This window comes from Tyto alba, unplaced genomic scaffold (assembly GCF_018691265.1).
Source record: "Tyto alba isolate M040663 unplaced genomic scaffold, T.alba_DEE_v4.0 Super-Scaffold_46, whole genome shotgun sequence".
Classification (NCBI taxonomy): Eukaryota; Metazoa; Chordata; class Aves; order Strigiformes; family Tytonidae; genus Tyto; species Tyto alba.
The window spans coordinates 7500054-7523392 of NW_024881322.1; the positions used below are offsets into that span (position 1 = coordinate 7500054).

Consider the following 23339-nt stretch of genomic DNA (forward strand, 5'->3'; position numbering starts at 1 on the left):
AGAGACATAGCAAGGTAAACGCTGTAAAATTCAATCTTGTGCAACTTTCCTGACCGGTCCCATACATTTTCCCCAGGAGGAAGCTACTTCCCGAGGGCTGGTTCTGAGATTTTATAGGTTCTCAAGATCTTGAGAAAGTCTAGAGGAGGTTGCAGTGAAATCCTGTGATATTTCTCCCCTGGTTTTAATGGCTACTCTTGTGACTGCTACCTCTGGAATGCTCTCAAGGATGTGGGGTAGAAGGGGAGGTCTACTACATGAAAAAAAATCTCTGCGGATTAACACCTCGCTCTAGGAATGGGAATAAAGTGATGATACTGAAGAGGCAGCTGATACACCAGCCTTTGTTTGCTGAATGCACAAAGGATCGATTTATGGCATCTTGCCACAGGAGAGGGCTATAGGTTATTTAACCAACTTCAATGGACAAACACTTGCTGAGACTGCATATCACACCTCTTGTGCTGTAGCAAAGGTAATGACTCATCTTCAGGCATGCCTCATGTCCTTGAGAATGCAATTGGCTTTACACAGCCAAGTGAAGCATTACTTAGTTAATACAGTACAGCACAAGGGAAACAATCAGCTGAAACGATGACATTGCTACTTCCTGCTTCAATATAAATCTAGAGCTTCCTAACAGGATTATATACTGAAGCACTGTAAAAAAAGACATTAAGTCCTGTGATGAAACTTAAAAAATGTGTAATTAAAACAGCTAAATACAGGCTTCTTGTGCTCAGTGTCTGCAAAACACAGCCTCTGATCCTCCAAATGATATTTCCTGGAAAAGTGCTGGACACAAAGACTATCAGAATAGAATTCTGACTCATTCCTTTCTGTTTAGGCCAATAAAATGAACATTTGCAATACAACAAATCTGTTTTGAGAAAAAAATTAACCTTATCAGACAGGATAGAAATACAACCAAGGGTAAGGAACTCCTGGGCCACCTGCCCACATATGCATTTTCTTGCTCATTCTGTCCCATGTCTTTGCAATTTCTGTGTCATAATGCAGCATTCTTGATGAGTCACCTTGATTCCTATCATGAAGAGATTGTTTCTTCAAAAGGAAGGTGACAGAGCATCTCACCCTTCTTGAGGACATCCAAGCACCTCTGCAACATGAAAAGCCTCCACTATAAATATCCATTGCTGCAATGCTACTACAGTTCACCAGTTTTGTTCCATTTTACTGCTCTGCTAAGACGAGTGAGAACTAACACCAGCATCAGTGAATGGTTTGGAGTCTCGACAAACTGGGAAATTTCAAAGACTTTATTAATTAAATACTGTGCAAGATTCCCATATTAGGTAACAGACCACATCTGACCAAGATCCCCATATTAGGTAACAAGCCTCAGCTACTTTTACCTTGCTCCTCCACAGCACTTCTCACACTTAGCTGAGTAAACTCCGTAAGTAAAAAAAATACTTACACATTCCCCACTACAGGAGGGGAAAAGGACTGGGGGATGGGGGCAAGGAAGAGAGAGAGTGAAAGAAAAAGGCAGGAGAATTGTCCATTCCAGTCTTAGCCCACATTCCATGTACTTACTTTGGCTTCCCCTTTATTAGAAAGTTCTTGCAATTATTATTTTTTCATGGCCCATTGCTTAAGGCAGGTGATTGCTTAAGACAGTTTCACATTTCTTTCCTAAATGAACAAGTAATTGTTCTCTTTAGTCACAGGTTTCATGGGGAGTTGATGGCGTGTGTAATTTTCCTGGTGTGTCACATTAAGAACACTGAATTTTCACATGACTACTTGACTAAAATGCTTCTGTGCATCACTCACACCTCTTAATAAATATATCCAATTAGTTATTGTTAGGGGAACTAGGAGTGAAATACAATGAATACAAAGGTCTCCTGGTCAGAGCACTACAAATCACAGTCAGAATAAAGGAAAGAAACTGGGTTTCCGTATCCACCTTTCTTTCCCCTGCTGTGTTGCCTGAAGGACAACATACCTTTCATTATATTATTTCCAAGTAAACCAAATTAATTTATTTGCATTCCAGACATCTGTAATGAAGTTGTAGGGCAAGGAGCATGATTAAGCGAAAGTACTGCACCCAGTATTTTGAGGTAACCCTCTTTTTACTACTGGACTTGAGTCTCCAAAGTCTTTCAACTAGAAATAGCAATTTTTAAATGGAATTACTAACCAGATTCAAACAAGACCTCAATCTTATTTTGAACATGCCAAATCAGCTGCCTATTTGGGAGGCCTAATTTTAAGGTAAATCCAAATTCCCTCTGATCCTTGGCAAGCACTTATCTCTTGATAGCCATGCCTCCTAAACTGCCTCACAGCTAAAGTTAAGAGCTCTCAGGCTGTGCACGAAAAACGTAAGCGAGTATATTTTTGTGCTGACGAAGAGAACCAGAAAAGTTTAAGTAAGCAGTCAATGGTTAAATCATTCTTTCAGATGAGTCTCAGCAAGTCAGAGTATTTACTCAGTTGCTGAAATAAGCCCAAATATTCCTTCAGTATACTGTAATGCTACAAGATTTCTCATGGGTATATGTATATATTTTTTTAATGTATTCAAACAAGCTTTAAGTATACAAAATAAATGGAAAGATTAATCCCTGGGAACCTTTGATTCTGTATTTCTTCTTCTTACATTTGATTTTCTTTTTTATATGTGCAGAATACAGAAAAATGATGTATTTACAAATGTAACATGTCCTCATGGGAATAATCAGGTTGTGACACTGCACCTCTGGCAGGTCTAATATCAGACCAGTGCTACAAGACTTTAATATTATAGGTCTGGTTTTGATTTTCTGAAAGGACAACTGGTTTATTCATTTTCAAAATCAGGGTAACATGCACTCATACAATTAGTGTGAAACACCATGCAGACTTGTGTCTGATTTTATGCTGCAGGAAGTTGGTATGTACAGACACGGGTAGCAGTCATAAGAGGCTTCATTATCAGGTGACAAAAAAATCCCATTTTATGTACTGAAATTTTCATTAAAGTATCTTTGTACCACTTGAAGAAAACACAATTTATTGTTTAATACCAGATTAACAAACTAAAACCAGCTGTTTCACACAGCAACTTCAAATTTGCTCCTCAGTGAAGCTTTATAGTCCAAATAATTTAAAGTGTCCTGTCACACAGCAGAACTGGTTTTATCACCTCATACCCTGTCATTCTGCAGCAGTCTCAGGTCTTGCTTATATATGGTTACAGAACACATCATACTTCCAAATAATTTCAAAGTCACTAGTCCCATTTCCACCACTTTGTCCTCCCCAGTCCCATCAGCTCTCAGTATTGTTTTGAATTTCAGCACATCCTGTTACATAAACGGTACAGAAATGGTCACTTTCAGTGTATGGTACATGGGCAACCGAAACATTGTAAAACTTTGTACCACAAGGTTTCTTGCCTTAAATTTCCTGTTTACAATTTCCTACTTGAGGAAAATCAAAATAATGATTTACCACATCTTAAAGATGAAATATAATAGTTTTAAATAAGCTGTCTGAGATCCCAAATAATGATGAACCTATAGGTAGCCAACTGGAACAAATATACTTAAAAAAAAAAAAACAAAAACACAAAAACACCACCAAACCACTGAGCCCATCAGTGTGATAACCTAAATACACAATCTCCAAGGGGTTAGGCATCTTTCTTTTGCATTAGTTGATATCACCAACTACAATAAAAATTTCTGTATCTTGCTAGCACGATCAATTCAGATGAAGTTGATGCTTCTTAGACTGCATTCACCAAAGACAGGATTAAGACTACACAAATTTAGCAACTGCAGGCTCACTTACTGCAAGGGCTCTGCATAGAGCTAGTTTGCCAAACCACACATGCAGAAGTTGTGCAAACTGCTGTTAGGCTGTGAGACAGAAAACTTTGCTCTCTGTTCCACAGCAGTGAAGTCTCTCTCTTTTCAATGTTACGTCAACAATAACAGGTAAAAAAACCACAGCTGTCAACTAAGGCCAGCAAGTAGAGAGGAAATATATTTTTAGTCATGAAGGACATTTTAAAATGCATTGATTGAAAATTTATATAAGCTGGATATGTACAGGTATATTTTGCTACTCATTTGTGACCTCAGATAGCTTTTACATAAATGGTTAAATTCTCTTTTAAAATAAAAATATGGCATACTGTTCATACAGTTCTATCTGAACTGCAAAGACTTAGCTCTTCCGAGTTTTATACTACATTTCTCTAGTTGGACTATAATAAAGTAAGAGAAGACTCAGATACCACGCTTCAGGTTCTAAGAAAACACTCAATCTTACTGAGATCCCTAGAAGGGTAAGTAAAATATAAAAAAAATACAACCCCTAATCATCATTTTCCTCATCATCAAATGAGAGAAGACTGCTGTTTTTCACTTGCTTCGCTGTAGTCGGAGGAATAGTTGTTTCTCTCTTAGTTTTCTTTGCCTCTTTCATCTTCTTACTTGAACTTACATTGAAGTCCAAACACTTCTCTGATGATCGTTTGGCTGGTTTCCTGAACATAATTTTTCCATCAGCAGGTTCTGGTTCAGCATCTGTAAGAGTGAAATCAGAACTCACCTGTACATGTTGACACACACATATACAGACCACCACTACAGTCTTTTCTTTTTCCCCAGAACCAAGATCAGTGAGACCTCTGACAGAATAAAACAACCATGAAAATTTATTTTAGCCACAAAGTCTGTATCGATGAATGTCCTTCATGCACACACATCTGCTCCATGGCAACCAGCCCGTGAAGACAGTTCTCCAGCAGTTCCTATTAAGAATGGGTTCTCACTAACCAGAGCTTTAACTTAGAAGAGACACTGTGAGCAGTAGAGCTTTTCCCACACAGTCCAGCTGCATCCACTTATCAAAATGGAGAGGACAACTTTATCAGATCCTCTGATTCCACTTCACTATTTGTAAAGTCCATGACAACAAATGCACTCATTTCAGAAATATGCTATCTCTTTAAAGAACAAAACGGCACATACAAAAGACAAAGCTTTTCTTTTTTTTCTAATATAGTCCGTTCTGCTGAGACAGCTAAAAAGATCACATGGTCATAAACCTGCTTTTTATTATCATATAGGATGAAAGTTTTAGGTTTTCTTTGTATCTACAAAATCACCAAACTATTCTAACTGACTAATTCTGCTCATCTGCCTGTACTAGAGCAAATAACAATTTTAAAAATAAGAGAAGTCCCTTCCAGGATTATCAGGCAGAGGAAGAAAGCTACTGCAGAAGTAACAGCATCAAGGCAGTATTTCTGGAAAAAAAAGTGTAATTGTAAAGTTGTGAATCAGACACAAAGGCTCATACTGCAGTAACTTGCAATTTTTATAATGTGTATGTAACAAGATGTTAAAGAACCATAGGTTCTGTACAAGATAGTCTTCCTAAAGTACTTTTGTAAAATTCATTATTCAACAGAAATTTCCTAACTATTCATCTGTTTGACAAGATTATGTGCTATTTAATTATAACCAATAAATATCTTTTGTCTTTAGCACAAATTCTTTCCTCAGTATATAAGCATTACAGCAGAAGACTAACATCTCGGTGTTACGATACATGGCACTGGCTGAAACACTCCTCAGTGCATACTCCAAACAATACAACTATTAAATCTGGCTTCTTAGGGTTGTGTGGTACAAAGGAAGACGTCGGATTCATTACGAAACTTTACTTAGAATCCCTCAAGTTTCAGAGGCCCTTTTTAAGAAGAAACCTATCTTAAAAAACTAAGCACCAATTCTGTCAATGACTTCTACAGAATGCATGCTTCTGCATTAGTTTATGAGAGAATACTACTATGCAGAAAATTACTGACCACGTTTTGGGAAAATATTTCAGTACTGGTGCATTAGAAAAGCATTGCAGTTATGAAGAATTGCCAGCAATAATAAACTGCAGATATGAAAGCATACTTCTCCACCAATCTGTTGTGAATTCTGCATGGATGGCTTAAGTGTTTAGGTGCTGTACATGTGATACAGAAGTTTAGGAAGTGCTTGCAGTAAATTCTGGAAGGGAAAAACAACTATTTCTGAAAATATACTACATCCAACCAATCAAAATGCATTATGTATAATTTTTCTCAGAAATTGGCTCTCCATTTTTGGACTTGGAAGTTTATTATCAAATAATTCCCCTTACTAACTGTTGCTTAACTATAATGTTTATTTGGAAACCCAGACCTAACTTAAAACAAGATCTGAGGCATGATATAAGCCAAATTCTGAAAAAAAAACAAAACAAAAAAAAAAACAAAACAAAAAAAAAAAAACAAAACAAAAAAAAAAAAAAAACAAAACAAAAAAAAAAACCCCAACACATCTATAAGAAAAATATCACTTATGAGCAGACCCAACTGTCTATGTACTTGAGCACTTGAGCCAATCAGCATACAGACTGCATACAGTACCAGTACAGCTGCAGAAATAGGACAAGCAGCTACTGCATAAGCATGAGGAGCATCAAAAATCCTCATTAATCACTATTTAAAAGAGTGATTACTACATTTGCTTAGAATGGTAAATTGAAAAAACAAACCCCTAAAAATGTAATGAAAGCACATCCACAAAATAAATCAGATGAACAGCTATGTACTCACACTCCATGGAAAAATGGAAGTCAGAAATTTCAATTTTACTCCCAACTCTCCTGCAACCCACATTGTGAACTGCACAAAATAATTTCATCTTGTCTACCAGATGGAGAAACTGATAGGCATCTTTGCAATATGAATTTAAATGCCTAATAAGCAAAGTGCATAAACAGAGCAGAGCTCAAAAATTCCATGAAAATGTCAACTAGCTTAGCTCTGACCTCCAGGGCCTCAATGCTACTTGTGGATCATTCTGCATCAAAGGAAAAGATTTTAGCTCTTGGCCTGGTTAAACACTGTCAAAATTTCATTATATGCTCAAGGACACTCCTTTCAGCAGGAAGCCCAGGCCAACTTCAGAGAGCTATGATGTGCTGGCAGGGCTCGACAAATGAAGCAGATGAGGAAACGCAGTATGCCTAGCCTTACCGTAGCAGCTTATGGAAAGAGGAAGAACAGACAGACTATGCTTTATGAAAGAATTCGATGTAGCAGCTCAATAAATTTGTGGTGATTTGTTAAGATTGTCTTTTCCAGATGGTAAAAAAAGTTTCACTTCATCCTCTCTAATTTTACCAGACTCTTATGTGTCAGCTGTCTTTGTATCAATGACCTCCAAAAACAGACTTGTATTAAGCAACACAAAGAAGAGTTTGAAGAGTCAATCTGTGTTGGTAGTTTTTAAACAGAGCCCTAATAAAAGACTGGGTCAGTATTACAAATTATGGAAAGTAGGATTTCTGATTAACACACTGAAACACACAAATTAAAATACAACCAACATAAAAGCATTACAGAAGTAATAAAATCCAATTCTGATAAGAAAGTAAAAAAACTACACTAGCAACTCAAATTCTGACTGTTCTTAGTCCCTGCAGCTTTTACTTGGATCACAAACCTTTACACTAGTTGACTAAGAGGGGCACAGTCAGATGTTGAGCTGAAAAACCACTGCACAAATGACATCAATTTAAAGAAGCCACAAATTCACAATTTTTTTTTCTCTATTAATTGCAACATACATATTACAAGAGATGTAGAAAATGAGCATCTGAAAAAGAAGCACTGCTCTTCAGTTTACTGTATTTTTTATTTAGTAGTCATTTGTGTAGTTAGCAGCACCATTTTTCAGCAGTTTCTGTCCACGTGGGTCAATGCCCAAACCACAACAGAGGCAACAAGAGGAAACACAAATGCCACTAAACTGGCAGGAACAACAGAAGGAAAAGTGCAAACAATATTTCAAGGTATATGTCTATTCAATGATAAAGGTTGGAAAAAATTTATCATGACCTGGCAAATTTCTTAATGGTTTCTAAGGTTAGAAGTTCAGGTGAGCCATTTCAGATGCTCCTTCTAGTGCCTTCGGGTCACCCGTCTCTATGCGTGCCTTTGGAAGCATTTACTACAGGAATTCCACACACTGGTGTCATTAAGATAAAACTGGCCAGTCTTGCTCAGATTTTCAGTCTCAATCATTCATGAGGACACTTGGGAAAGTATTTCTTACTTAAATTCTGTAAAATTAGTTTTGATTTAGATTCCTGCTGTTCACATGATGAAGAGCAGCATGAACTCTGATAGGTATCTGATGTAACAGCTGCTTAAGCTAAGGAAAAGAGCTCCAATACCCAAGACAGCATGACTGTATTCTCCTTGCCTCTCCCCTCTCTTGTCCTCCCCCAACCCCAGCACACAGAACGAGACAAGAACAGTATTAAAAGACTTTGAATGAATAAGAACAACTTCTGCCAAATTTGGTCATCAGTATGTATCAGAGTATCCCAGAGGCCAGATGAACTAAAAAAGCAGTAGGAAAATCAATTCCATAGACTGTACTGAATGCTGGGATAAAGTATCTTGCAGCAATTGCCATCTTTTCTTTTGTGCAAATTTAATTTCTCATAAGACCACTTTAATTTGTCTCTGAACAAACAGTAACAATTTATAAAATGCTGCATAAAAATATTAAGCAGAATGACTGTTGGTAAACAAATGACTTCTCCTTAAAAAGCCTCTAAGTCACTCCTCCATGCAGAAAAATATTTCAATATGAAAGGGCGTTTTCTCATATAGGAAAGGTTCAGTCCTAAATAAAAAAGTTCCCTGTGACTATACTGGCAAAAGCCAATGTACAAGCTTCACTAAATTTTGTTCTGCCTTAGAAGACAACTAAGTGCAGCTAGGACATTAATCAACTGTTTTTACCAAATTAATGCAAAAGTGTTACTCATCTGTAAAAGAAAATGCAAGTCACAGGAACTGCTGGTGTCTGAAATAAAAAACAGTGTAGCTGTGTCAAACTGGTTATAGAAGAAAATGAAGGAGAAAGGATGTAAATGAGATATAGAAAAACCTAGAATAATATCCCAAACCAAAGCCTGAAGACAAGGATCTTTAAATGAAGACAATCACTACAGATATAAAAGAGGAGAGGACAGAACTTCAAAACTGAGTACTTTCCATGTTTTGAAAAACTAACAGTTTCTATTCACAACATATAGTTAGCAAAACATTACTTATGATCTATCAAAGTGCCTCAGCACTGATGCATGGTGGAATGGCAGATTTATCAGTTGGGAAATTTACTTCCCTGCTACTTTTTCAGCTTCATGTGATTTCACTAATGATCTGATTTGGGGCTATATATTATGGTCTAGTGCCTGTTAAATTAATTTTACTTTCAACTCTGGGATAAAAATCAAAGCAACGAGAAATGCAGGCAAATCATGCAGCATCAAACTTTCTTTATATAGCCCGTTTTCAGAATTGACAATTATCCAAATAAAGAAAGGAAATTCACACATTATTCAACACTCGCTTTATTAAACTGGAAGTAACCAGCTGTCTAAATGCCTGCCTCTGACTAGAAATCAGAATTTAAATCTAGAAGTCAGATTAACAGTGCAAAGGTGGCCAAAGACTCAAAAAAGCCTTCAGTAAGCTGTACCACAGTCACCCATACCCTCACTGAAAAGTTCACATCAGGTCCTCTCCATAGCAAAGGAACACAGTAGCGCTTACCCATTTTATTCCCATGAGTCAAAAAAAGGAAAAGGAGGCCAAGACCTCAGATTAACAGCAAAGGCAGATGAACAAACAGTAGACAATAATGTAGAACAAAGGGCAGTAGTCCCCTGAGCACAGTGACTCAACACTCCTGCTGCCTACTACTGTGGATTTTTTCCTCCAAATGTAAATTACTGAAGGGTCAATAAGCAAAGACGCCAAAGTCCTATGGGGACTCAATACTACCACCCTCACTACATACAATTATGCTTTAGGAATGTCTTTTTCCAAAGAAGTTCAGTTACTTCATTCAAATACACTTCCATTTCATACCGTGTATCCAGCTTGGTAGCTCTTTTAGACTTTTTTCACAGCATAGACTTCACCTCAATACATTCTCATGGACAACTACTACTTTTTGTCAAGACTTACAAAATAATTTTTCCTCCTACTGTAATCATTCAAAATTCAAGTTACTTATAGGAAAAGTAAACCAATGCTCACAAAGAGTCTTGCCATTTCTTTCCAATAAGTTGAAATTTCTCCCAGTAGTAGGAGGGTCCTCCCACTTTTGAAAAGAAACCATGTTACAACTTCACAAACTGCAACCCCAAGTACACCCATTACACTTCAATAACAAGAGAGCAGGAAGTAAGTCCAAAATTGAAAATGCTTTCACAGAGGAGTTTGAATTATATAAACACAGCCCTCAGTCCACTACCTGGTTGCATCTAACATACTTATCTATCTGCAGAAACAAGTCAGATGTAGTTTTATTTAGTTTCAAGCTAACCTATATTTATAAAAATTAAGAGGTTTTCATTAATTGACTTTTCAAAACTAGATGAATCTCAGTGTATTTTCTCCCACTCCTGTTATCTGACTTCTTCATTTACACCATTTCTACCATTTACATTTTAACACATACTCCTACATAGGGACAGCACAAACCTGAATTTTCTAATCCAAATGAAAAAAGACAGAAAAAAGGCAGAAGCTAAGCATGTCATATTGATGGCCATGTGCTAGCCTTAGCCTCTCAATCTGCTCTAAACTCAATTTACAGACTTTGTAAATAGCCACAATAGCTAACCAAGGAAAAGGTCCAGAGCTTCTACGAATCACCTTTCTGTGTCACATTTGCAAGGTTCCCATTCTATATTCTTAATTGTCAAGACATTTCCATTAGAGACCATAATAGCTACCTTTAATCTGTCAAGCCTTCTGTCAGCAAAAAATAAAAATAAAGCAACATTTCATCACACTGTATGTGATGATGGAAGTTTTTGGACTCTCAAAGAACTTATGTCAACTATACCTGAATGACGAATACTGACAGAAATTCCTAACTTAACTGTATCATCAGCTATAGTTTCATGTCTTTATTGACTAACTGTGTCAACCTCTCCCACTTCCATCTTTCCATTCTTGAAAAGCCTATTAAATAACTTAGATAAAGCTTTCTAATTCTTTGTAGCAAGGAAACATTTTTTCTGTACTTTCCTGTTTGTTGGCATTACTGTACCATCTGTTATTTTCAACTAAACAATTTAGTTTTGTATAATATATTTGCAAGTTACAACACATACAGGGGATGTTTTTAAGCAAGTAGTAACACGGCCAGTCAGTTAAGTGAACATCTCACCAAGCTTACACACCTGCCATTCTTTCCACTAAAGTACTAACCCAAGTTTCCTCCTTCTGCCCAGACACTCTTTCATGAACTCATACAATTACCTTCAAGGCATCCACTCCACCATCAAATTTGGCTGAACTAATTAAGGAGTTCAAAAATTATCACAGGTGATGTCAAAAGACTGTGTACCAGGGAAATGACACACCATAATAAAAAAAACAAAACAAAACAAAAAATTTAAGGTGGTATTTGCAGGTAGGATGACGCACAATCAAGCAGCACAGAGCTGCGACACTATAAAAAGCCAGACAGCTTGGATATGCAATCAACGACTTCAGATTAGGAATCAAAAGTGCAAATTATTTAGCTGAAAAATTAAAAACATCTTATCAAAGGTAATATTAAATGGTAGAAAATAGAGCAAATATAAAGCTCCCTTTTATGGGTTATCTCTCTATCTCTACAAAGCAAGAAATTAGTAGTTTGAAATTCACCTGGTTCATTTGACTTTAAGGCCTCTTTGATTTGCTGTTTAATTTTCATTGCTTCTTCAGCAGTCAAGTCCCCTTTTTTCAGTGTTACCACTTGAGGCTGCTCATCTTCGTTGTCACTGCCATTCTCACTATCATCATCTGCAAGTGGAAGCTGCTCTCTCTAGACAGGAGAGAAATAAAAGCAATTCTGACCACCACACCAAATCACAATTGCCAAGGGTGGACTAGTTCACTTTGGTGTCACTTTTGCAATAAGGTTAGTAAAGAGACTTGGCACAGCTGTCAGTGCCAGGCCCTTCCAACACATTGTTCAAATGACACTAATTCTATCACAGAGACATAGCATTCCCTAGAAAAAACAAAAACACACACACACAAAAAAAAAAAAAACCAAAAAAAAACAGCCAATCAACCCAAACCAAAAAACAAACAGTATGGGCTCTTTCAGTTAGAGACCAGAACAGTAGGAACTTGGAAGGTAATAAACTAATTCCTTTTGTTTGTTATCTTTACCCTACAAGCACTGTCTTCCAAGCAACATTACAAAAATCTTAAATGCGTGGGTCCAAATTTTAATCTTCTATGCAGTATTCAAAACAGCGCAAAGGGAAAGGGACTCCATGATTAAACCTGCCTAACCAAATATCTGTAAGCATTACTGACACAAGGAAGACCGTATCTCTGTTTCCACTCTCAAACTTGTGCTCTCAGACAGAAGAATCACTTGCAATAAAATTTTATAAAAATAAACTTTCTGGCATGGAAACCTCAATGCAACAACATAAAGACTGGCAATATTAAAGGAACTGAAAACTCCCTTTTATACTGAAAATTATAGATAGTACTACCATAATCTATTGATTTTACAAAGAGATAGCAATCTTCCTCAGGAAGTGAAACAGTTCATACTAAATTTACTAGATGAATACCTTTATGTCAAATTCCAGCTCGTCACAAATTTATTTTTTTAACAAATCACTGTGACTATTACTTTACTGACCAGTCTGAAGAGGTTAAGTGACAATGGCCTCTTTAGTTTAAGATCCACAATGTACTAGAATTGAACCTTAAAAGGCAATACAGGCGAAGGGAGCAAGCAAAATCAATACATAATTTGTAAAAACAGACAACTTCACTAGTTACTTGTACATCCACAGTGTTACAAGTATGAATCAAATCAAGGTCATAACAATGAGCTTTTAGGTAAGGGGGTTTTTTGCTAGGTTAGCTTTTAGCTGCATACATGGTCAGGGTGGGATCATTCAAACATCTGTGCAAGTACAATTAGATAACAACATAACTGCACAAACAGCACTACCAGCTAGTGTTAAACCAGTTTAAAATTCCTTAGTCATCTAAGAGAAAAAACAACTTTGCATGTGCTCTATTATGATAATGACAGGCTTCCTTCTTAAGGTATCCTGTAAAACCTTTGTTAGCAGGAAACACATGCAAAAGCACATTAGAAAAAAAAAAAAAAAAAAAAGTAAGTTCCCCCCAGAAAAAGCTGCCTTTTAACAAGCGTGCTCAAACCCTGCTGCCTTTGCCCAGCCTTCCCGATCAACACACCAGTTTGTGTCTGGTGACCTATGTTAAGGTAACTCCTTTACAACGTAGCTTTTTTATTACTCTTAAAACTATTTTTTTTTTTTTTTGCCCCTGCCTGGGCTTCGTAAGGCCAGGTAACCTTGGGACATCACTCCCGTTTCCCCCGTTGCCCCCCCAGACCGCTCGGCACCGGCTGCTCCAAGGGCACCAGAACCACGGCCGCTGCGGTTACGAGAAGCAGCAGCGGCGAGGGGCGCTGCAGTTTGTTCCTGTGGTCTTGAACCTCCAACACAGAAGCAAAAACAAGTCACAAAGGCCGTTTCCGTTAATTTTAAGCGGGCAACTGCTGTTCCCCCTTGCCCTACAGGGACAAAGCCCTGAAGTGCTGCTTTCCCACCGCCTGCGACGGGGCCTCTGCCCCACCTTCCGTTTTAGGCCCGAAGGGGGGGAATCATGGCACCGAAGGCCCCTTCTCACCCCCCGGGTGGGGCCGACCGCGGCGGTGGGCAGGGAAGCAGGGCCCGGACACAAGCCCACGGGACGGGGAAGGGCCGCGCCGCCCGAGGACGGGGCCAAGCCGTTACCTTGGTTTCCACCGTGGGCCCCTCCCGATACCCGACCTGCCGCTTGAAGCGGCTGAGAAAGGCGGGCTCGGCCGGCCGCACGTAGGAGACCTGGTTCCTTTTGCTCATGGCCGCTGCCCGCGGCCAAAGCCGCGGCCTCCCCCACCGCCCCCACGCCGCCGCGCCGAGCGGCCACGCGAGAACAGTGACCCTAGTGGGACGTGGCTACTACATCTCCTCCGTCACGTGGAGGGGGCGGGGGCACTTTCAGCCAATGGTTGGAGCGGAGAAGGAGGATACAGAGCGAAATGGCCGCGCCCAGCTTGGCTTCGGGGAGGGGGGCGGGTTTATGCCGCCTGCGGCTCTTAGCGCCAAATTCAAATGTTCCGCCATTTTGGGGAGGTTAGTGGTGGGCGGGGAGGCGCCTGGGTCGGCGGAGCCGCCGAGGATCATGGCTCCGGGCGTGAGAGGTGAGGGGAGGGAGGGGTGCTGCGTGGCTCTGAAGGGGCTGGGGAGGTTTCCCCGCTGGGTGGGGAGCAGGCGGGCGGCTCGGGGAGGGGGAGCCTGGCTGCTGGCCGGGCGAGGGACGGTTCTGCCCTGTGAGGCCAACTAACCTCCAGGTGTAAGGCCTAACAGGGTCGGGGAGAGGTATGGCCGTGCTGACGGGGCTCGGTTGCCCCAGGGAGCGGCTGAGGCCCCTGGGGTTGCTATCTCGGGTGGCCGTGGGGCCTCCGCGCTGCCTCCGGAGGGGTCGGGGAAGGGCGGCGGGGCTGGAGCAGCGGCACGGAGCGGGGTGAGCCCCCGCGATTCCAGAAGCGCTGCCGGCCCCGGTATGTGCCGGGGCTTCCCGCGGTGGAGTCGTGTAAGCAGTCCCGCCCAAGCAGGAAGGCTCTACAAAACCCGGCTGCTCTCAACCCTCCCACGTTTATCAGTTCGTTTTCTGTAATTTTAGCGAGTTTTAATCAACTGCAGTGTTTCTAACTGTAGTCTCTTACAAACGTTCAAATGGGAGCCGCCCTTTAACAGGCGAGCTGAGAACGGTTAGTCGAGTCTGTTGCTTCCCAAGATATAGGTTGTGCAAGTACCTGTCAGTCTGATTTCAAGTTGCACTGCTTTTCTTGTGCCAGCTCATTTTGATACCTTATGCATTTGAGGAATAAATAACTGAATTAGAAGCTAGCACGTTTCTCAAATGTTGTGTGAATCAAGGCAGGTAGGCTTCCATAGCAGCAGTAGAATATTTATGTAGTATGAATGTTGATGAGGTTAGTACCTTTGCACATCTTTATTAAATCTACTTTTAAAGGGATTCTCCTACAATAAAACCTGTGTACTTTTAGAGGCTTTATAAGGCCTTTATTATTGGAATATTTTAGTAAAGCTTTTTTTGTTGTCATTTTATTTTTAAAATTTGATTATGCTACTTAGTTAATATTTTGACTAACCTACGTGAAATAATTCCATGTCACATTCACCCTTAAGTAAAAAATAAGTCACCATATCTACCTAGGGGATAATATCTGCCATCTCCTTGAAAGGTGAAGTTGTGCAAATTGATGCTCATATGTATAGGAGAGCTTTATGCATTGCAGAGTGCTCAATATTGCTTCATAAAAGTGAAAGTTATATAGCTACTCACTTGTGCAGGTTTAGGAACTTGACTTTTTGCATTCACATCAATAGTAAAACTATTTCATGCTGTATTGTTTTATCTGCAGCGAGCTAGCAATTTTTAAAATATAATGGGAATAAATAATACTATTAATATTTATGTTCCATTTTCTCCAAAGGACTTGCAAAACATCGTATACATTAGGAGACTACTCATTGCAGATTCATTTACAAGTGTGTGCATGCTCAGACTGCAGAACTAGAGCTTTCTCTACCTCTGCAAGAAACTGCAAACTTTCTGGCAAAGGAAGATATCTGATAAATATTTTTGTGCAGTTCTGATTCATGCATGAAACAGATATTTATAAGGCTCTCCATTTATCTCCCTCAGTACTGCTTACAGTATTTTTCTGTTTAAATGAGGGGTTTTGAGTGATGATTTTATCTTGTTTAATTTTTGTGTCTTTCACTTTTTATTTTATAGGAGATTTACGTGACTCTGCATTACCTTTGTTGAACTCACCTAGGTAAAGTAGTATCAGCCAGTTCCCATATATGAATAAACATATTGCACAAAAAGTACAAACAAACCTAGTATAATTTTGTGAAATAATTTAAAGTTTTTTCTTTGAACATGTTCCTGCACAAGACTGTTGCCTTTCTCTCCTTCCTTATTGTTTTTTTTTTTTTTTTAAAAAGTTCTCTTAATAAAAATGTTGCTCTGAGGCAATGCAGTAAATTCTCATCTGTCCACTAACTCTTCAGCAGGACTCTAGAATTTCTCTGAATATATATTCCGTGAGGAACTTTAATTCTGTGAGAAAGTCCTAGGCTAAAACAAAAAGCCCTCCTCCAAATATAAATACTCTGCCACAACTCAGAGTAATATTATCCAATGAAAACATATTTGGCAAGTTAATGCAGTATGTCTTAAATCCAGTATAACATCTTGCCTTTCTTAGCTGCTTCCCCTTACTTTTTTAGCCCTTTCTTCTGCTATTCCCCAACTCCACATTTCAGTCATGAAGTCTTTCCCCCATTTTAAAACTATTAGCTTCCTTTCATTTGTTTACCAAAAATAAAACTCAATAACAGTTGTAACACCCTCATGCTATAACTGCCTCTTGGGAAAGAATGAAGTAAAGTAAATCAAGTTTGCTACTGCTTCATGTAAGAATTTAATTATTTACTATTATATCTGTATATTGGTATTTATGCCAGAACTTCTCAAAGCTTTAATATAATAGTCATATACAGTTACTTATTTAAGCTAAATTTATGGGTGCATTCACTGACAAATATGATGAAATAGATTAGGGAGCTTTTAGATGTAGGTGCTGCTATACTTTATTGGACTCATGGATCAAGAATTGATCTGTCCCTTGTGAGCAGCAAAGAAAAATGCTAGTAACTATCTTGCTGGAAAGTAGCATCATCTGCTGCATTTGTAAAGTCTTTTGTAATTTCCAGTAGTAAGAAAGATGCCTGAAGCCTATAGAAACCTTTATTATAATGCTGGTTTTATATATCTCAAGTTCACAGTGAAATGTGTTCTTTTAGAGCTAAAGTTACATGCAACATCAATAAATTTCAGTAACTTAATGGGTTTTTTGTTTTAAATCTGCCACATTGTTACCTTTAATAAATCCGTGGTTTGTAGTGAATTGATGTGTACAGATACATGTAGTATATTTTCCGGAAAGATGTTTGTATGACTTCCCATGCTTAATCTGTTTTTTTATTATTTAATTTTATCAAACAGCAGATAGATCTGCTTCAAAGTAATCTAATGCATAAATATTCATTTAGTGTTGAAGGTGATGCTATCAAAGTTTATGTAAGGGTACGTCCCCCTTCAGAAGGAACTGCATTAACTGGTGGAGATCAAGGCTTGTGCTTATCTGTTCTTTCATCAAATACCATCCGTCTGCATTCGAAGCCCGAGCCAAAGATATTCACTTTTGATTATGTTGCAAATATGGAAACGACACAGGTAATAACTTCTAGAACCTTGTAATGATATTGCAGTTTTTCCTCAGATGTTGACAATGGCTACACTAAACCTTTCTAAAGATGTAATGCCTTGGGTCTTATTTTTTTGCAGTGGTCAGACTGGTAATATGTAGTTATAGTACAGAAATGTTGCACTAAATTCTGCTCTCTAATAGTTTTAGTGTATTTTTTTAACTGTTAATTTCTTTAATTAAAGTTTTCATTAAAATTGAAGTTTCTATTTGGAAATGTTACAGTAACACCATAGACAGAAAATAAATCCCCCTGTTGAGACAAACATATAAAAATAGCTGGTAGTCAGTAGCTGATATTAAAGATGTGATTTATATATTAGGAACTTAGGAGTTTATATTCTATTTGTTATATTTCCCTCATACATTTGCCTTTTAAACAGATGCATTGTTCATCTGGGACATGTAATACTGGAAGGAAAATTCTTCAATTTAATTTTTATAATATTGCGTTTGAAATTCTGAACATAATTTTAACTCCCCTAAGGCTTCAGATGCCTTTAACTTCTGTTTAAAAAAAGACACACACATCCCCAAAACCCACTCACTGTAGGCTGTTATTTGTAGCGAGGCTTTTCTTGCAGGTCTAAGAGAATTACATGAAAATAGAGGAGGCTAACAGTTTGCAGATTTGTTGACTAAGCCATTGTGCAGTGGCAAATGTTGAAAGTTAACTAGATTTGATAAGTGTCATGGTATCAGTTTTGACCTACTGATGTTATAAACCACAACATAATCAAAAACACTGGACCAAAATTAATATAATATGTATTTAAAAGCAGTTGCTGTGATGTTGAGTTGTATTACTTTTCTTTCAGTTCATCAAGGAATACGTTTTTTTCAGAGGAAGTGATATATTGTTTTTCTATGAGAACTCCAGGGGTCATGATACTTGTCTTACCTTAAGAAATGCATCTATTTTAGACATAATTATGACATAGAAAACACTGATAGAAGAGATATTTAAATGAGTGGTGCCAAGTGCCTTCTCTTTCCCTTGTCCTCAGGAATCGGTGTTCTCAGGTGTGGCCAAAAAAATTGTTGAATCTTGTATGAATGGCTACAATGGAACCATCTTTGCATAGTAAGTCATTTAATGGTATTTCGTAGCAATTGCAACATTTGAGGTGTTTGTGTTAGTGAGTAGTTGTGGTTTTAAGTTCCAGAGCCTGCTTAATGGTGGAGTAAATGTTTCAAGTTCTTCCTTAGTGCAGCACAACATAGGGAATGTTTTTGCAATATTGAAGAGTACTTCTTACTCCTCTTCCAGAGGAATCTATTTGCGGGTGTTATGCTTCTAATACTTAAGGCCAGTAGTGTGGATTGTAAACTCGTTTCAATTTTACTATTGTTTTGTTTAAAAACTAGAAGCTTATTGTACTGTTAAAGAAAGCTAGTTGTTTTCAGTATGTTCAATAGTAAAATGAAATGAAAATCACTTGATACTGGCCAGCTCAACTCTTTTGTGAGTCTTATCTGCCTGTGGGAAAACTCATGAATGATTTTAACTTTCAAAATATTTTCAAGGTAGAAATATATCCATGACTAGTAGCATGATCATCATTACATTAATTATTAATAATTTTTAATTTTAAAAACTGAGTAAGCACTTCAGTCAAAAATGCTAACTTGAAGGACTGATCTCATCAAAACCTTACTGGGTTTTTTAGCCTAGCATGGCATTTGTAAAACTCTGAAGTCTACTTTGTTACAATATACGAATGTGAAAAAATGAGGTGAAATTGCCCGGAAGTTTTTCCTGAATGATTAATAACTATGGTTTAAAAAAAAGGATATATTCAACTTAAACACAAAATGAGAAAAATACTTTTATGTGCACTACTGACTGACACAAAACCCAAAAGATTGACCCAAAAATTAGTTTAATGTATATATTTGAAAGCCTTCATTTTAATGCTAAATTCCACTATTTTCCTTTCCAACAGAAATCAGGAAGAAAATGGGGGGAGGGGGGAGGAGCGGAGAAAGAGAAAAGGTAGTATATCTAAAATAATGGTCAAATTTGCTGTTCTATTTTTATACCTTTTTAGCTGATTTCTTAGCTTGCCTCTGTCTCTCTTCAGTTTGGAAGAATTTTTTTATTTTAAACTGTGAGTTCTCATTAAAAGATGCAAATTAATGAAAAATTCAGAGCCAGAATAAAGCTTTATATGACCTTTTTTCTTTTGTTAGTGGCCAGACTGGGTCAGGAAAAACCTTTACTATGTTGGGTAAGTGCATGAGAGAGCTTAGTCTTTCACTGGTTTCTTAATGTGTTTTTTTTTTTTTTTTGTCCTGAGTTGAAATGTCTTGCTCAAACACCAGGAATTATTGAGATTTTTGTCTTCCTACAAATAACTGTAAGGTTAAAGAAATGGTGTAGTGCTCAGTGCAGAAGTTCTTGCTTTGTCAAAAGAGTGAAGTATAGGTACTCTATCTTTTTGAAGGTAGAGATTTTTTTCTGTTTTTAACAGAAGAGAAGCTTTTCAGTTAAATCAAACTTTAAGTAAACTTTCTTCAAAATAAGTATTCTACTGGCTTCCCTTTTTGGCTGATATACCTTGCACGTGTAGAAAAATATTCTAGTATGCAAGGGTCTTCCATATTAAAATATACCGGTTTCCAAAATAACTGCTTCCTACCCAACTAGGAATTTAAGGACTCTGTATATGAAGGTATCCCCTTGTAATCTTGTTCTTCATACAGTGTTGACTGTAAGTGCATTAATATTGTGCTTGACATTAGAAAGTAACTGAAATAACCAAAACCAGTTTGGTCAACATGTTTTCAAGGACTATACAGAAATTAACTAAACATGGGGACAGATTCACCCCGTCTTTCTGGTTCTTCGAGACAGGGTTAAGGTAGCTGTATTGGCATATCTGTACATGTTTTCTACAGTAGTCCAAGTAGTTTATGCTGTTTTACTTAGGTAACTTATGGACAGGTAAAATAAACTTCCACAAGCATCATTTAGACTACATAGAAATCTGAGTATGGAATATTATCTTAGAAACTTGATTTTATTGCATTTCTTCTGTGATTTTGCCATAAACTGACTAAAACCTAGTTGCTGAATTCTTCTCTAATGACATCTTGAAAAGGTCAACCATTACTTTTGTAGTACTAATTAATTATTTTTTTAATTAAAAATCTCTTTAGGACCACCTGATTCTGATAATTTCACTCACAGTCTGAGAGGTGTAATTCCACGGAGTTTTGAATACTTATTTTTTCTAATTGAACGTGAAAAAGAAAAGGTACATTTATTTTACACTTACTATTGCAGTGAAAGTAATGTCTCACATTAAAGATTAGCTAAGGTTGTTTGGTAAGCTGGGTGTGCAGCAGTTAAGTTTCCGGGATTATTGCCATCTTGCATCAAACTTATTAATGAGAAATGCTTGCATCTAGTACTTTGCCCAATTATAGTACGCTTTCTTCAGACAGAAGTATTCTTATTTTGAGACTAAGAATACATCTAGGTTTCTGGATGTTGGTTGTCATCTGGGCATCAGAAATGTATAGTATGCAGAATATATATGCAAACTGGTAGCTTTAGATATGTGTGAAAAGAGACTCACTGCCATACAGTGCCAGACTTAATAAAATCAATCTGTTTATAGTGTAAATTACTGTGTTTTTCAGGCTGGCAGTGGAAAGAGTTTTCTCTGCAAATGCTCATTTATTGAAATCTACAATGAACAGATATTTGACTTGCTAGATTCTGCTTCAGCTGGACTCTTTCTCAGAGAACACATCAAGAAGGGAGTCTTTGTTGATGGTGCTGTTGAGCAGGTGTTGTCATCTGCTGCTGAAGCATACCAGGTATTTTTTTGACACTTTTTAATGTTTGGACTATTTATTTTTATGCTTATTTTGTAAATATTCTTCTCTGATTAGAGAACATATTTTTTTACACAGTGTCTGAGATACCCTATTCCCATATCTCCACCCTCCAAAAAACAATGTAAAAAGCTGTTTCTAGGCAATGCTTCCTGACTGTCCTACACATGTAAGAAATCATATAGTTCTGGAGTTTGGAATATATGAATTGCAATTGCAGTAATCTTTCTGTAATGCTTGCCCTACACATCTCTGAAAGAGCAACAGAAAACTACATCTCCTGCTAATTAGGCAGCATGTGTGTTCCAGAAATTGTGAGGTTTATTTTTCCATGAATGAGACACACATAGTACCTCTGTTACTTTTTTTCCTTGTGTACTGCTAATGTACATCAGTATTGGATATGTTATGCTTTCAACCAGCAATGGCACTCCTGGAGGAAAGAAGTGAATATTATAATTAGAGTTTTTTATTAAGCTTGACTGTAGCTATATTTTTTCACTTTTAAAGTATTTCTGTTGGAAAAAAGTAAAGAAGTCCTTACCCTTGGGATGTTTTGAAATCTGTTGCACTGAAATACTCTTACTACTGTTTGTCACCAGTATGTAAATACAGGGTACAGTCTAGGATACTTGATATTATATCATGTCTTTTCTATGCTTAGGTATTAACTATGGGCTGGAGAAACCGTCGTGTAGCATCAACTTCAATGAACAGAGAATCATCAAGATCACATGCAGTTTTCACTATCACAGTGGAATCCATGGAGAAAAACAATGAGACTGTTAACATTCGGTCTTCCCTGCTCAACCTGGTAGATTTGGCAGGATCTGAGAGACAGAAGGACACCCACACAGAAGGACTGAGGTTAAAGGTTAGTTCTGTAATATCTGTGACATCTTTTTCCTTTCAGATGTACTGCCCTGTTCCATCTGTCAAATCTGTTCACCTTTGTTCTCTTTTTTAGGAAGCAGGTAACATAAATCGATCACTAAGTTGCCTGGGCCAGGTGATCACAGCACTTGTTGATGTGGGTAATGGAAAACAGAGACACATTTGTTACCGGGATTCCAAGCTCACTTTTCTGTTACGGGTAATATATATACTCTGTATTTTATATGCTACTTGGGATGTAGAAAAAAATATTTGTTTGGGTTGTTTTTTTTACTCTAAAAAGCTGAACCGGGGTGTATTAAAAATTTGCGTCAATATTGGGCAGGTGGAAGAAAGCTTGAAACATGTCTTTGTACCTCAACAGACTTCCAGTCAATTTATTGCTGTTAAAACGAATTTAGTTATGCTCATAATCTCCTATTACATATTTGCAAATTTTAAAGAAGCATATGTTTTCATCCCTATAATTTGGGAAATACTGTGTATCACAATGAGATTTGTAGAAATGTTTGACAGGATTTCCAGAATTAGCCTACGTGTGCTAAGTTTTGGCATGATGTTAAGACTTAGATAAATTCACAGTTTCCTACCTGAGAGCTTATGGGCTCTTTTCAAGATGAACAGAAAACAGATGGAAGTAGTCAGACATTTGTTGGATGCCAGCATTCACCAAAATTTTGTGAACAGTAATGAATAATATCTGTAATATATTTTTGTATTATAATATAGTACTTGTACATAATATAGTATTGCTGTGATCACAGCAAAATTTCCTGGTCGTTCCATCTCTGTTCCATGTGTATCTTTGAATCATGAACCTCTGAAGAATTGTTTTTCCAATGCAACCCAAAATACATAGAAATTGGAAGAGAATTGCAGCTGTGTGAGTTGTTACCCAAGTGGTTAATTTTTTTAGGTGGCTGTACTGCAAAGAAGTCCATGAACATGGCCTTCTCTAGTAGAGAGAGAATGCCATTGAGACTTGTGGGCTATTTTGTAGTGCTAGACTTTTAGTCTTAGGTGTACCTGCTGCCTTCTCCAGGGATTTCAGAGCTAATTTTTTAACAGCACAGAAATATCTGAAGAAAGGCGTGTGAA

The 23339-nt window shown here is 37.7% G+C and overlaps 2 protein-coding genes across 2 annotated transcripts in view; one reads left to right on the plus strand and one right to left on the minus strand.

Moving 5' to 3' along the window:
* Window positions 1–1259: 1259 nt before the first annotated feature.
* Window positions 1260–14097, minus strand: KIAA1143 (KIAA1143 ortholog). Its single transcript, XM_032988168.2, has 3 exons — window positions 13888–14097; window positions 11756–11915; window positions 1260–4550 (listed from the first exon to the last, which is right to left on the minus strand). The coding sequence occupies exons 1-3, from the start codon at window positions 13993–13995 to the stop codon at window positions 4339–4341; spliced, it is 480 nt and encodes a 159-aa protein (XP_032844059.1). The 5' UTR covers window positions 13996–14097; the 3' UTR covers window positions 1260–4338.
* A 113-nt stretch (window positions 14098–14210) lies between these two features.
* Window positions 14211–23339, plus strand: part of KIF15 (kinesin family member 15) — a 43633-nt gene continuing 34504 nt past the window's right edge. Inside the window, exons 1-9 of the mRNA XM_032988199.2 lie at window positions 14211–14336; window positions 15962–16004; window positions 17287–17470; window positions 18509–18585; window positions 19695–19732; window positions 20664–20761; window positions 21150–21329; window positions 22012–22221; window positions 22315–22440. Coding sequence (XP_032844090.2) covers window positions 14216–14336; window positions 15962–16004; window positions 17287–17470; window positions 18509–18585; window positions 19695–19732; window positions 20664–20761; window positions 21150–21329; window positions 22012–22221; window positions 22315–22440 — 1077 coding nt within the window. The 5' untranslated portion in view covers window positions 14211–14215. The remainder of the gene's footprint in view (window positions 14337–15961; window positions 16005–17286; window positions 17471–18508; window positions 18586–19694; window positions 19733–20663; window positions 20762–21149; window positions 21330–22011; window positions 22222–22314; window positions 22441–23339) is intronic.

Bases quoted from the DNA above. Each gene is read 5' to 3' on its own strand.
- KIAA1143 (XM_032988168.2), bottom strand. From the start codon at position 13,995: ATGAGCAAAAGGAACCAGGTCTCCTACGTGCGGCCGGCCGAGCCCGCC. The intron at 11,916-13,887 runs GTAACGGCTTGG...TCTCCTGTCTAG, and splicing joins GGCCCACGGTGGAAACCAAG to AGAGAGCAGCTTCCACTTGC. The intron at 4,551-11,755 runs GTGAATTTCAAA...TCACTCTTACAG, and splicing joins CTTAAAGTCAAATGAACCAG to ATGCTGAACCAGAACCTGCT.